Below are 12,961 nucleotides of genomic sequence, written 5' to 3'. Positions count from 1 at the left end.
CTGACGCAGATCCCCGGGGAAGCTGGTTGCCGTCTTGTGCCCCGAGTACCGCCGTATGTATTAGTTCGTCTCTGGCTTGTACGTCGTATACCCTGTTCGTGCTGTGTTCCTGCATTGAGGGTAAGACTTGCACATTGTCATCGTCATACTCATAACGTCGGAACTGTCGTTCAGTTCGTGGCAGAATTGCGAGGTAGCGTATAATAGACTACATAAATGGGTGCTCGTAGTCAGCGACTCTACGGGGGCGATCGGATAACCGGCGTAATCAAATGTAGGTTCAACTGCGGAACTAAGACACCTGTGGGTGGTCTCCGATTATGTTTCCCCTGCCCTCTAGCTGTAAGCAGAAGCCCTTTTTCTGTTTAAATTTCTTCAGCACCCTCTCTGTTTCCACGAAAGATAGTAGGTTGTCAGTTCTACGAATTACGTAGCCTGCCCAACTCCACTTTTAATCTCAACAACGATGTCTGCTGCAGATTTAAAAAAAACAAAAAAAAAAACGAGGCGCTCTAATGCATACTGCTGTCTATTTCAAACCGTTAGGCATACAATTCATAGTTAGGTCGATTGTTGCCTGGTCCTTAGTTTCCTTTACGTGATTCTTGCTATCTTCTAAGCTTCTGTTACATCGGCTTGCAAAGGCAGTGTGCAGCGATAATAAGCAGTGATTACACGAACCCAAGTTCCTGGTCGGGATTCACTTTTCGAGATGACGGCTATGGTTGTTTATATATCTCGTCGTTTCGTGGCTGGTGTCTTTATATGATGGGGCTTGTTAACGGAGATATGAAATCTATAATGCCAGGTCTTGCAAAAATTCATTGCTTTCAATTTTATCGATTTTATACTAGACGGCTTTCGCTACTACAGTTACAGTTTCTCGTTTTCTTTTTTGCGGAACGTTGGGACACTGCGACGACCTCCAGCACTGGTGGCGACAATGTGCAATGTTGCTCGCAAAAAAAAAGTCATTTGGTAATTTATTGCGTTCAGTGGATTTCGGCTCTTTTATGCCAGTGCAGGGATCTTCGCAGGAACGCAAACTTCCTGATACTCGCGCTTTTCCGGCTGCGGAACTGTCACACTATATAGAGAGGAACGCGTCCAACACATTTTGACTTGGACATGCGTCGTCACCAGCAGTCACTTAAGACATTGCTGTTCACCTTCCTTTTCGAGAATTCTGCTAAAACGGCCACGCTAAAACGACATCATTCCAGCTAAAACTATTTGCCATTGGATGTTGGCGATAAACGCGGCGCGGCGAATGGCGAGTCAATGACGACGGACAGAGAGAATGGAACAAAGAAAAAAAGCGGCATATACGGAATTAATACCCTATTAAATATTTGCTCCAAATCTGGCCAGCGTTGGAGACAGCTTACGTTGACTGATAAGAAGATAGATTCCAGATCAAGGAATGGAAGGAATCTGAAACTGTCTGAAAGACGACGGTGATGATGGATGATTTCTTTTGGCACCCACTTCGAAATGGTGAAGTGACCAATAGTTACCTAGCTATACTTGAGCTAATCAAGTATTATAAACTCATGTCGCAGTCTAGCATTTTGCCTATCTCCTCTTGATATTTTCTCTTCATTAAAGCTTCTGTCGCTATATCGAACAGTTGCCTGAAACGACTCGGGTTATATCAATCGCTTCCCTGCTTTCTTTTTTGCATCAGTGCACTACATGTTTCTTGCTTATCTCGACTGCTGATCATTAATTCTAACACTTGTTTTGAGTTCCAACGCGCAACAAGGTTTCGACACCGTGGTTATGTTCCTGGGTACATCTTCTGATATTCCGTTACACATTTCCGGTGCATAATACGTATCTGCTAGGCTAAGGAATTGTAGATGTTTCTGAAAGGCCCCTGTGGCAAATGGCCATGACGTTGTGCTTCTGGACCCAAGATAGAGGCTCCGATTCCAAGCCGCAGCATACAAATTACAATGGAGGCGGAATAGAAACAAGAGATTTGGGTGCACCTTACAGTACCCCAAATGGTCGGAACCAGTTCGGAGTCTTCAACTACTGCGCTGCTTTAGGACGTTAAGCTCAATCAACGAACCGTTAAGCCTTTAATTCAATCCACCAGTAAATTGGTTATTAATAGTTGACAGTCACTGAAGCGGATGAAGGTGAAGGCCTCCGCGTTCACGAGACATTCGTTAAATTACTTGACATTCTCATTCGAATGCGTTACTTCCTATTACTTGTTTCTCCCACCAAAGGCTTGTGGGTTCGAGTGCCTTAGCTTTACCTTAACCAACTGCGTCTTAATTAACTGCGCCCTAATAAGCACCAAGGGTCGTGGGTTCGCGTGCCTTAATTAGCTCTACAATAATAAAACGTGCTTTAACTAAGTTTGCCTTAACTAACACCAAAAGTCGTGTGTCCGACTCCCACCAAAATACCTGGGTTCGAGGGCCTTAATTAACTATACCTTAATTAAATGTGCTTTAATTAATTGTGCCGTAAATACTACCAAAGATCGTGGGTTCAACTCCCAACTCCAACTCCCAACGCCATTGAATTTTGGTGCCATAACGCCAGATGGTAAATTTTTTCGACCCGTTCGCCTTAACGAATTACCAAGAGCAAATTCATGATTCGTGTCCACGTGCATCCGCAGATTTACCTGGCATTCGGACCCCCAGCATGCTCGGAATGCGCGAGGTGGTTCTTCTGGCCTCTTGCACGTTCTCAGCGGGCGTGACCCTCAACGACGCCGGTGGTGCGGTCCTCAAGGCCTCTAGTGGAAAGTGCGCTCCGCAGCCCAATTCGTACGGCATCGGAAACAGGGCAACGTGCACCTTCACCCGGGTCCTGGACATCGACTCCCACAGGATTCCGCCAGAGATACCCAGCGTCAAGTGCAAGTGTCCCGGAAACCTGTGCAGCCCTACGGGGGACTTTCGGTGCCAGGAAGTGAGGGAAAAAATCAAGGTGTCGTACCCACGCTGGAACGTCGGCTCTCAGTGGTCGGTGCAAAATAAGACCGTAGACGTGACCACGGCCTGCGTTTGCGCCATGAACCGAGCCGTCAGGGCCGACGACGACGGGGACAGAACTTTGGACGTGATGTACAACACGGTTCGTTGAAAGCCATGCTCACAACGCTGGTGTAGGAACGTATCTCTCTTTGCCATTTCGATGAAGACTTACCATCAGGCATAATGTTTGCACGGTTCGTGTTACATGTGTGTTTGTTGTAAGACCTGTGTTGTACGGTGCGTGTGTTTTGTGTTATCTTTCTTCCTGTACCCAACAGCCATAGCTATAGATGCAGTACTGTAGCGCAGTCTGGCTTGTAGAAAGATATGGGGGTGTTCTGCTTGTAACGTTGGAGAAGTCTGTATATTAATCTGCGAGGGGTGTCTTAAACCACTGTAAGTGGGCAATTCAAACATGTTGCGTCGAATGAAAAATGCGGCAAGTTCACAGTACAGGCAAAAACTGCGCCTCGTACGTATTTTGCTTTCCTTGCCTGTTCGTCAGACCTCGCGGGTGCGGTATTGCTCAGTAGACAACAACTTGGACCATTGTTTATGTGTCATCGGGTAATGTGACACTGGGTTTGTGCGCTCAGACAGACGAGCAGAGGAAGAGGCAAGAAGGGAAGAAATCGGATAACAGAAAATTGAAGTAGGCTACAGAGGAGCGAGAAAGGATTTGGCACAAGAAGCAGGCGAGTGAGGAGAAAGTAATGAAGTGAACAAACTAGGACAAAACGTTCATCGAGTGAGGAGCGTTGACCTGCCGGGAAGTGAAAAAAAAAGAAGAGAAAATCCGTCACAGAAAACAAGCGAAAAAAATCGGCTGCAGAGAAGTGGAGCGGGTGTGGAGAAAGAAGGGAAGCGAACGAAATGAGGAGAGAGCATGCATTGGGAGAGGCGGGTCGACCTGCCGTGACTTGAAACAGTCCGTAACAGAAGCATCTCAGTGTGGAGGAAAAGGTCACGTGGTCAAAATGGGCCTAGCGCAAGGAAGAATGAGCATGTCATTGCACAAAGCGTCCACTGAGTGAGGAAGAGACGGAGGCCTTAAAGAAGCGCCGAACGGAACCACAATTACTCTGAGAAGCGGAGTGTAGAAGCGAGCATTTGCTGGCTTGTAAAGCTGGATTCACACGACGGACCAAATTCTGCGGACGCGAATTACACAACCCAGTGTCGTCCAATCACGCCGCGCACGAGGACGAAGCAGATAAGCTGCTCCGCGGAATTCGGTACGTCGTGGGAATCTAGCTTAAACGCGAAGCAAAACAGTTGTGAGAACTTCAAAGAAAACATAGCTTGGCACCAATCGTTATATAAGCGTTGGATTCACAATTTCTTTTTCTAAGGTTTATTTCCCCGCATGAGGGGGTTCTGGCAAGTACGGACGCGGGCGCAAGTAAAAGGAACGAACAGGACTACGCTGGACTTACAAATCGCGTCCGTACTTGCCGGAACCTCCTATACGTTCGCCATGCACCAACTGGCCCAGCAAACTACACTACTAAACCTCATTTCCACGGTTCATTTTGTTCAGAACGCCCACCATTGCAAGTATTAGACGTTTGTGCGATGACAATGTTGACAAAACCGTACTCACTCCGATGGCATTTTTTTTTCTTTCTTTGGTCTCGCCATGGGACATCTCGTCACAGCAGAATTACTGCACTTGCCTTTACAGGAATAATTCAAACCTATTCTGCCTTTATGCAAGCGCAGCATGTTTCCTATTCTATAGGTTTGTGCAAAATGTAACGCGATTGTGTGGCTCTGTTTTCCTTCACGTGCTTTCGTTCTAATAAACTCATTGAACATTGCACTGGGTAGTCTCCTTTTTGTTAACTGACATTTTCAAATTCAGGCGTGCAAACTTTTTGCAACATTGCTCACGAAGTGCAACAAGCACGCAAGTAAAGCGCGCTAGAGGGTGTCGTAAATTGCGCATGAGACCAAGTCACGCGATTTTTGAGACATACATGAAGTGGTTGTTGATATATGTGCCTCTTAGCAGCCTCGTAATGACATGAGGCTCGGAATGACAAGCAACAATAATAATAGTTCACGTGCAGCAACGGTATTTAACACTAGTCAAACTAATATTTCACAAACATCTGTTAGTTTCCCAAACGTGAGTTTACCGGGTCTCAATTTTTAAACCTAGTGTTTCGAACCTTTCAGCATTATAAGCTGCGTGATACCCAGCGTGGTGGCTCGGCTTTCTAGACTGTACTGCTGGTGGACACGAGATTGCGATGTTTCGTTCTTAGCCTCGGTGCCCACTTTCCTGGGCGCAAAGGATAAAAAAAAAAAACTTTGCAGGCACTGAGCTTTCGGCACGCGTTACACTGCCGTAAGGGGTCAAAGTTAATCTCAAGCCCCTCTCTACAGGGTCCCTGTCAGCTCCGGTGTCGCTTCGGTTGGCTAAACCTCACCAATAAATTGAACGAATATGCTTGAGACCGTCAACATCGTTTGCTAACATTTCGTGGCTATAGTATTATTATAGAAGACAGTTGTGGGAACTTGTTTCTCACAGTCACTCTTCAGAGACAGAATCGCGGGGGCATTGCGCAGTACGATATCTTATGATTGTTGTCGAAACACGTCTATTTTCAATTTTCTTCCCCTCTTGACTATTTACATCAGAGGTCGCCGCGGCAGACGTGGTCCGGGCACTTCGGGTCTGGGCCATAGTGAGTAGGGCTGCCCGAATTAAGCGAGCACTGTGCCAACTAGCAGGTTTCTCCAATTGAGGTCCCTAACGGCTCGCGGCGTCCTGCGGTGTGTGGATGGTCTGTAGGTATAGGCAGCGGTTTTGAAACTGCGTCGAACACCGACGAGAGCACAACCAACCTGACGAATGGTCCGCAGCAGCCTACCAGACTATGCATCAGGTGCCAAGGCCCTACGCCGGTAAACACTAAACACGTAGGGTTACTCTGTCTGACTCTCGCTATGGTCTCTCGCAATATCACGCAACACACGACTTAACGCTGGCTTCTTGTAGTAAACATCTATATATAAGGAAGGAAATTCGGTGCACAAGTTGCGTCAGGTTAAGTACGATGAAAGAGAGTGGGATGTTAGCCTCCCAATCAATTTGACACTTAAGAGAATCACTTGAAGTAGCGAGTCCATCAGTAACCGATTGCGCGTTTAGCGAGGATTGTCTCGGAACCTATACGTACTTCTACGTAGCATGCACTTTTTTTGTATAGCAGTCAAGTGGTCGCGAAACTGGCTGCACAGATCCTCAAGTTCTGGAGTTCAAATTAGTGATTAGTTTCTTAAGACTTTGAGGCAGGTGTTCTAACCAAAATGTTACAACCTTTAGTGTCCTGCTTGAAATGGTGTCCAAAACAAAGCGGCAAGAACAACGATAATTTTCTTCGGTACGTTTTTCTCGCTTGTCAGGTCTTTACGCGTTCGTGACCTTGCTGTCACCTTGACCTTGGCTATTATTTATTTCGCAGCTGGCTAACACCCGGCCACGTACCATACGTTCCTGCATTATTTCATTGTTTGTCAGGTGTGTAGGGGATCCTGAAATAAAGAGTGATGCTCCGCCTTGCTAATGAGTTCGTGCTGAAACAAAGGTATTCCCATTTACGCCCAATTTTATGACAATAATCGAGTTTTATTGGCTGAAACCACAAGACGAGAATTATAGTGTGGCATACAGTCAACTATAACTGTGGCAGCGAAAAATATGAGCACTAGGCACTCCCCCCCCCCCCCAAAAAAAAAAAACCTTGCGCATAACAATCCCCCCCCCCCCCCAAGAAAAAAAGAAAAGAAACCTTGCGCATAACAATCGCGATGCGTCATCGACCTCAATGCATAACTGCCTCAATAGCAGAGTGACTAGAGAACATGCGTACATACCGTAACTTCCTCTAGCTACCGGAAAGTAGATGCAACTTCAAAAGTTGATTCTTGCCCTGCGTACCTGTCATAAAGATATGCCCTCTTTAGTATTAGATCGGCAGGCTGGTGGGAAGGATCTAGATATATGTTTAGGGTCGATGTAACATTTCGGTTTGCGCACTTGGCTTTACAGTTCTTCAAAAAAGAAGCGATATGTGTGTTCCAAAAAAAATAGGACATTTCATATTACACACTTCTTCAGGATCAGAGGTAAGATGCGCGCGCATGAACGTTAGCGCAGACATAAGTTAATATAACTTAGTAACTGATCTGGCATTTTGCACACCGCGCAGCCTGCTATGCGTTCGAAGACGTTGTAGTGCAAAGTGACAAGGTGGCTGCGACAAAATCAATCAATCAATCAATCAATCAATCAATCAATCAATCAATCAATCAATCAATCACAGGAAACGTGTCACGAAGAGGACAAGAAAAAAGAGATACGGAGCGTACGAGAAAACAACCAACTTTTCACGAATGAGCTGAAGCCTTGCTTGTGGGGAAACACCCGTCGTCTGAACGTACCCCTTGCGTGTTCTGAGTGCAACCTCAGGTGCGAGCACATCGGTCATAGCAGTCGCACCTGGACCGCTGAAGCCGACACTTGCCCGGCGTTCCCTACTCACTTCGCGCGAGAACTCTTCAACTGAACGCTTTGACTCGTGAAGCAACGCAGCTCGGAAACACCTCGCTCAGCAAGCGTAAAGCGCGCGCCACCGGTATTCAGAAGTCCCGCACGGAGGAGCGAAACAACAAAACGTTTCAAGGGGGGGCGTTTTCCTAGCAGACCAACTTTACGACCGTGTTTTGCCATAGCTGCGTGAACGCCCCCTTTTTTTCTTCTAGGGGCGCTAATAAAAAATATTTTTATTAATACTAAAGTAAAAGGCAATCGTCTTTTTCCTTTCTTCTATTGCGCATCCCACCTGACTACTTAATTAAGAATTAGATTTAGTTTAAATAAAATAAAGCTTTTCATGGTTTTTCCTTCCTTTAAGAGGCATTTTTTCTTAATGACGTTTGTCCCCTCTCACCTATTCGCGCTTCAAACACCACTCCCTCTTTGTATAGGTCACTCACCAATGGATCTGGACTGTTTTTCGTCAAAGGTTTTACAACCACGAAAAATGATAGTGCCCCCACTACGTCGTGCCTCATAATCAGTTCATGGTTTTGGCGTGTAAAACCCGGGAATTTTTTTTAACGTCATCGTGACCGCTATGTTGGAGCGCTAGAGAAGCCGCGTACACTGCAAAATAATTTACACCCTTAAAAGAGAAGAACGGCGCAATTTTGTCTATATGACTCGCACCTCTACACCCAAAAATGAGTGTAAGGGTGTGACGTATACACACAATTACATCCTTATTTACTTTTAAGGGTGCAAAATATTTTCCAGTAAAAAGCAGGAAACGTGACAGCACGACAGCCGTGTCTTGCGTCGAACGGCGAATCGAAAACGGCGATAATCCGGCTAAAAAAAAACCGTCGAGAAAAAAAAGCGTGACAATGCACGCGTTATGTCGTGGCGCAGTGACGTCACCGCGACCGCCATGCTCTGGTACCAGCACGGTGAGGAACTGCGCGTGCGTGACGTCACGTGACACCATCGTCGCATAACTTTCCCTTGTTACGCCTGCCGCGCCGCATCCATCGGACTACAAGAAGCCGCAGGCTCGCGATTTCGGTACTCAGTGTAGCCGTGCAGACGTCGCCATGCCGGATGCCAAGCGGGGACCCGTGCACCGTTTTCGCGATCACGTGGTCGCAGGCGTCAACTGGCGGCCGACGCGGTTTGTCGACGACGTGCCCAACGTACGCGTGTGCGGCCTCTGCCGCATGATTCCGAAGCGGACGCTGGTACTGCCTTGCTCGCACGTCCTTTGTCAGTCCTGCCACGAAGCCAACTCCCAGGGTGGCGTTGGGTCCTGTCCCTTGGATCGAGAACCGTTCGAGGGAACGCAGTGCGCATCTGTCGAGTTGTGCGCGCGGGAAGCGAACAAGTTGAAGGTGAGAAAAAAAAAAAAAAGACGGCTGCTGTCGTTCTTTGCAAGCGTCCCATCATTTGCATTAGTTGCACTCGTGCGTATTTGCATGCCTAAGAGTAATCAGTGGCCGTTTTCCTGTTGCCGAAGTTCGGTGTACCGATAATGCAGCTTGTCTTTGCGTTCCTGTTTAGTGTCCGTAATTTTTTCAGAAAGCAGCGGATGCTGCTGGGTGATGTCGAGCATTAATCCTTTTACACGTTTGTTCACGTGGGGTGAAATATTGAATCAAAAGCCGCAGTTTACAACTTATGTGTACGTGGTTCGATACGGTATCTTCTCGTCCACTTTCATTTTCCTTTGCTTCATTATTTTTTACTTTCATTCAACTGCAGCTGATTTCCCCGATGCTTTACTTGGCTTCCTTGTCTGTTGGCTTTATGTGGTCATGACTAAGAAAATCGATCCCACCGTTTCTCCTTCTCTCGTTTATATATGTATATATAAGATGCATGCATGTCGATAACTTCACCCTCTATAATTCGCTACATGCGTTTCTTACTCCGCATGTTGCCACACGATAGTTGTTCGACAGATTCAACTGGTTACGAACTCATCTCCCCTTTGTCTGATTCCTTGGTCCTTCAGTGCGGTTTTCCTGTGTCCAGGGAATGGTTTTTAGAGGAATTCACACAACGAGACGCTACATGCATTTCTTATGCCACATGTGGCCTCACGATAGTTGTTAGACAGCCTGTGGGTCGAAACATTGTGGTCGCTAAATGGAGCCTTAGAGACCACTGCATTTTGCTCTCACACGGCCATTTCATACAAATGCACTTAATCAGCACTCGCCTCATCGACAGCTGTCGGTGCTGCCCACGCTGGGTTGCGTGCTTAGTGACTGGGTAGCTGAACACAAAGCTATGGCAAGTGAACACTGGCACCAAGCAGGCGATACGAGACTGAATGTTACCGCGGTTGTTCCTTCGTTTCTTTTGGCCAGTTCCCGTAGTCGCAGAAAAATGGCTGCCTTCAAGGGGAAAAAAAAAACCAAAAAGAACGGCGCTCTAAATTTTATTTCTCGATTTATTTGTTTACGATTAAGTCCGGCACCGACAAGGCATGATTGCAGGGGGACAACATGGTACGTGTTGCAGTTCGTGTCCGAGAAAAGTGTAGATCACTAGCGTTGTCGCTCGCGGCACGGTCTTACTGCTCTGCATCCCCTGCTACGCCGTTGGCCTCAGGAAATACTCTATGCTTGTTACAAGCGATGCACCAGCGTATATCGCCAAGACTGCACCGCTAGTATCGTGCACCTATACCACTGCCTTCGTTTTTATTGCGTGCCGCTTTTTTTTTTCATGCATTGGCGTATGTCGAAATACAAGTGACTGCTCGTCCAGCGCCACCTAGATAACATAAGGTTTGTTCACCCCGATACACGACGTCGTGTTACCTGGTTCGAAATTTCCATTGCCAAGGCTGGCGTGACGAAAGCGGTGGCGTCAAAATCGCTGTTCCTCACTCGGGGGCATCCATTAGCTTCTATGGCAGTCGGACCAGGTAGCATGAATTATGGATTGGAGTAAACATGCCTTGCGCCATCTAGGTGGTGTCGGCTCGGCACGTTGCAGTGACCGAGTTTCGATTGACGCGCAGAGCATGTGCAAGAATCACTGTTATCCGCACAGTGAAGGCGTTGCTGCACACAGTCAAATGCTTGGTAAGGTGCCGCTAAACTTACTTTTACCCAAATGTTAGCGGCTTTGCGGTGCACTTTCCGACTCGAATAGCTGGTAAAACGCGAGCTTCTAGAAATGCGAGGCAAGGTTATGAATCGGTTATTCTTGTTAGTTTAACGAGATGCAAGAAAATGACAGGTGCATTGCGGACGGCGCGTTATCCGTTAATTCCTTCACGTCGTCTCTTCGTAAAATAAAATTGACCAACCCTTCCCCTGCCGCAAAATCGGTGTAAGCGAAGATTGTCCTGCGTGCACATGACCATAGTCACGGTTAAGTAACCCACGAGTAACGGTGCCGGAGTGCTTCGGCCTCCCGCTCCCTGAGCTCGGGATCTTCTCGTTGCTGTCGGATTGCCTGGGTTCGGCCTGCTCTAATGGCTGCACCGCCGCGCCGACGGCTTACCCTTTCAAGGGCGAGTTCTCGACGCTGCTCATCTAACGCTGCCTGTTCCTCGGAGCAACGCACAATATGTGGCCGTTCCATCTGTTTTCCGAGAATCAACTGCACAAAAACGAAGCCGGCGCAGCACGCGCGAAACCCTTTCCCTCCCCGGCGGACGCGAAACGGCTCTGATTCGTTGCGCGCGTGGCGTAAGCGCGCGCCTATGCAGCTGGAATCCTTGCTACTGACTCGCACTCCGGCGCAAGTCAACTCGTCAAATCGTCTTTTCCCATAGCTGCTCTAGGTGCCACTTTTTTTTTGCGTGACAGCGAGAACGCCACCTCAAGTTGAGAATTAATACAAGCTTCGCTTGAAAAGCTGGCCTATGCATCTAGTGTGGCAGGGCATATGCATCGCAAGAAAACGGAGCATTGCTTGCCCAACGTTCGCATCAGCGCCTGCACTGTAAAATGGGTTACATGCCCAAAAGAATAAAAGGGGTGTAAATCTGTTTCCAACTTACCGCCCTTCTTTTAGTGCGAGGGTGTGAGTCATAAGCAGATTTACATCCCATTTCCTTTCGAGGAAGTAAATTACTCTACAGTGTACTGTCGCAGGTTTCGCCACTTCTCCTCGTTATCGGGCGCTAACATGGACAGGCTGCCATTCCAACGCTCGTGCGATACTATTACATAAGCTGGTGACTGTACATGGTGCCGATTTCCTTAAATTATGCGTGTTCAAATGATGATCGAAGGCTGTCAGTGATTTGGGAATAACTGGTGGGCAAATGGGCTCGCATCAGCGCACCCTTCAAGGAAGTCTCGTAACCTACTGAGACATCCCACTCCAGACGTCGTCCCTGAAGAGTGTTGGTAAAGTCACCTGCAAAGCATACGTATAGAGGTAGGACAACACAATGAGCAAGTAGCACAATGCTTACGCATACTTAGACAACTATCGGAGGAGTTTCTGCGTGACTTAACATGTAAAGGTAAACATTACATTTACGATTAGGCAAAACCGAGCTGTTTGGTATATGGTTATGCTGTATATTCCGCGTGACTTGCCGTCGAAGTGTGCGTGTTAGAATTGGTTATTGAATGCACCATGGTTTTGCTTTTGCACACGGATAAATTAGCCGAGAAGACAAGTAATGCCTACTACAAAAAAAATATATATATAGCAAATGCGCTAGCCGGCCATCCTGAACATATTCTGGGCACCTACAGTGTGCTGTTCGTTTCTAATGGTTCTGATTTTTATGATTATTAGTTTTTTCTTTCTGTAAATTTTTGTGATTATTTCATTGTATCTTCATATTCTGCATTCACGTGAATGCGAGTGCTCATTAATATTCTGTTTTCACCATGTTCTTTTGTTCGCGTTGGCATCAACGCGCCCCGTTTCTTCCTCATTAAACAGTGCCCATTCTTCAACATTAAATTTGACACACTGAGACTAGACCCACTGTAGACAGTATTTATGCCTGCAAATACAGTGAAATTCTACAAACCGAACACAATAACCTCAAAGTACCTTGGATTCAATTTGAATATACTGCATGGTTTGCAAGGTCTCATCGAAGCTGCCCCTGTTCCAGAGATGGTTTGCAGGGCAGGGTCTTTCTGCCGTCTTTCGGCATACCGGTTTTGTACGATGTCATGATTCCCCTTGCAGCAGGTTGTATACACATCTGCTAATTTATAAAATATATTTTTTTTTGCGTTTCAAGGTGCATTGCTGGAACGAATCGCGAGGCTGCAAGTTTGTCGGCGCCGCGGATGAACTGCTGCCTCATTACGAGACCGAATGCGCCTTCCATACGGTGGAATGTCTGCGCTGCGGCGAGGGGGTCCTGCACAGCGACCTGTCGACGCACTTCGCGACCGGATGCGGCGTCTCCGACTCT

At 47.1% G+C, this 12,961-nt stretch overlaps 1 protein-coding gene across 1 annotated transcript; it reads left to right on the top strand.

Annotated features, from left to right (window-relative positions):
* On the top strand, nucleotides 1-4,822 carry LOC142558155 (uncharacterized). The gene is made up of 2 exons (XM_075670316.1): nucleotides 1-120; nucleotides 2,642-4,822. The coding sequence occupies exon 2, from the start codon at nucleotides 2,668-2,670 to the stop codon at nucleotides 3,109-3,111; it is 444 nt and encodes a 147-aa protein (XP_075526431.1). The 5' UTR covers nucleotides 1-120; nucleotides 2,642-2,667; the 3' UTR covers nucleotides 3,112-4,822.
* The last annotated feature ends 8,139 nt before the right edge of the window (nucleotides 4,823-12,961 follow it).

This window comes from Dermacentor variabilis, chromosome 9 (genome assembly GCF_050947875.1).
Source record: "Dermacentor variabilis isolate Ectoservices chromosome 9, ASM5094787v1, whole genome shotgun sequence".
NCBI classification, from domain to species: Eukaryota; Metazoa; Arthropoda; class Arachnida; order Ixodida; family Ixodidae; genus Dermacentor; species Dermacentor variabilis.
The sequence above is the reverse complement of the archived record's forward strand: the minus strand, read 5'-3'. Positions and strand labels throughout refer to the sequence as shown.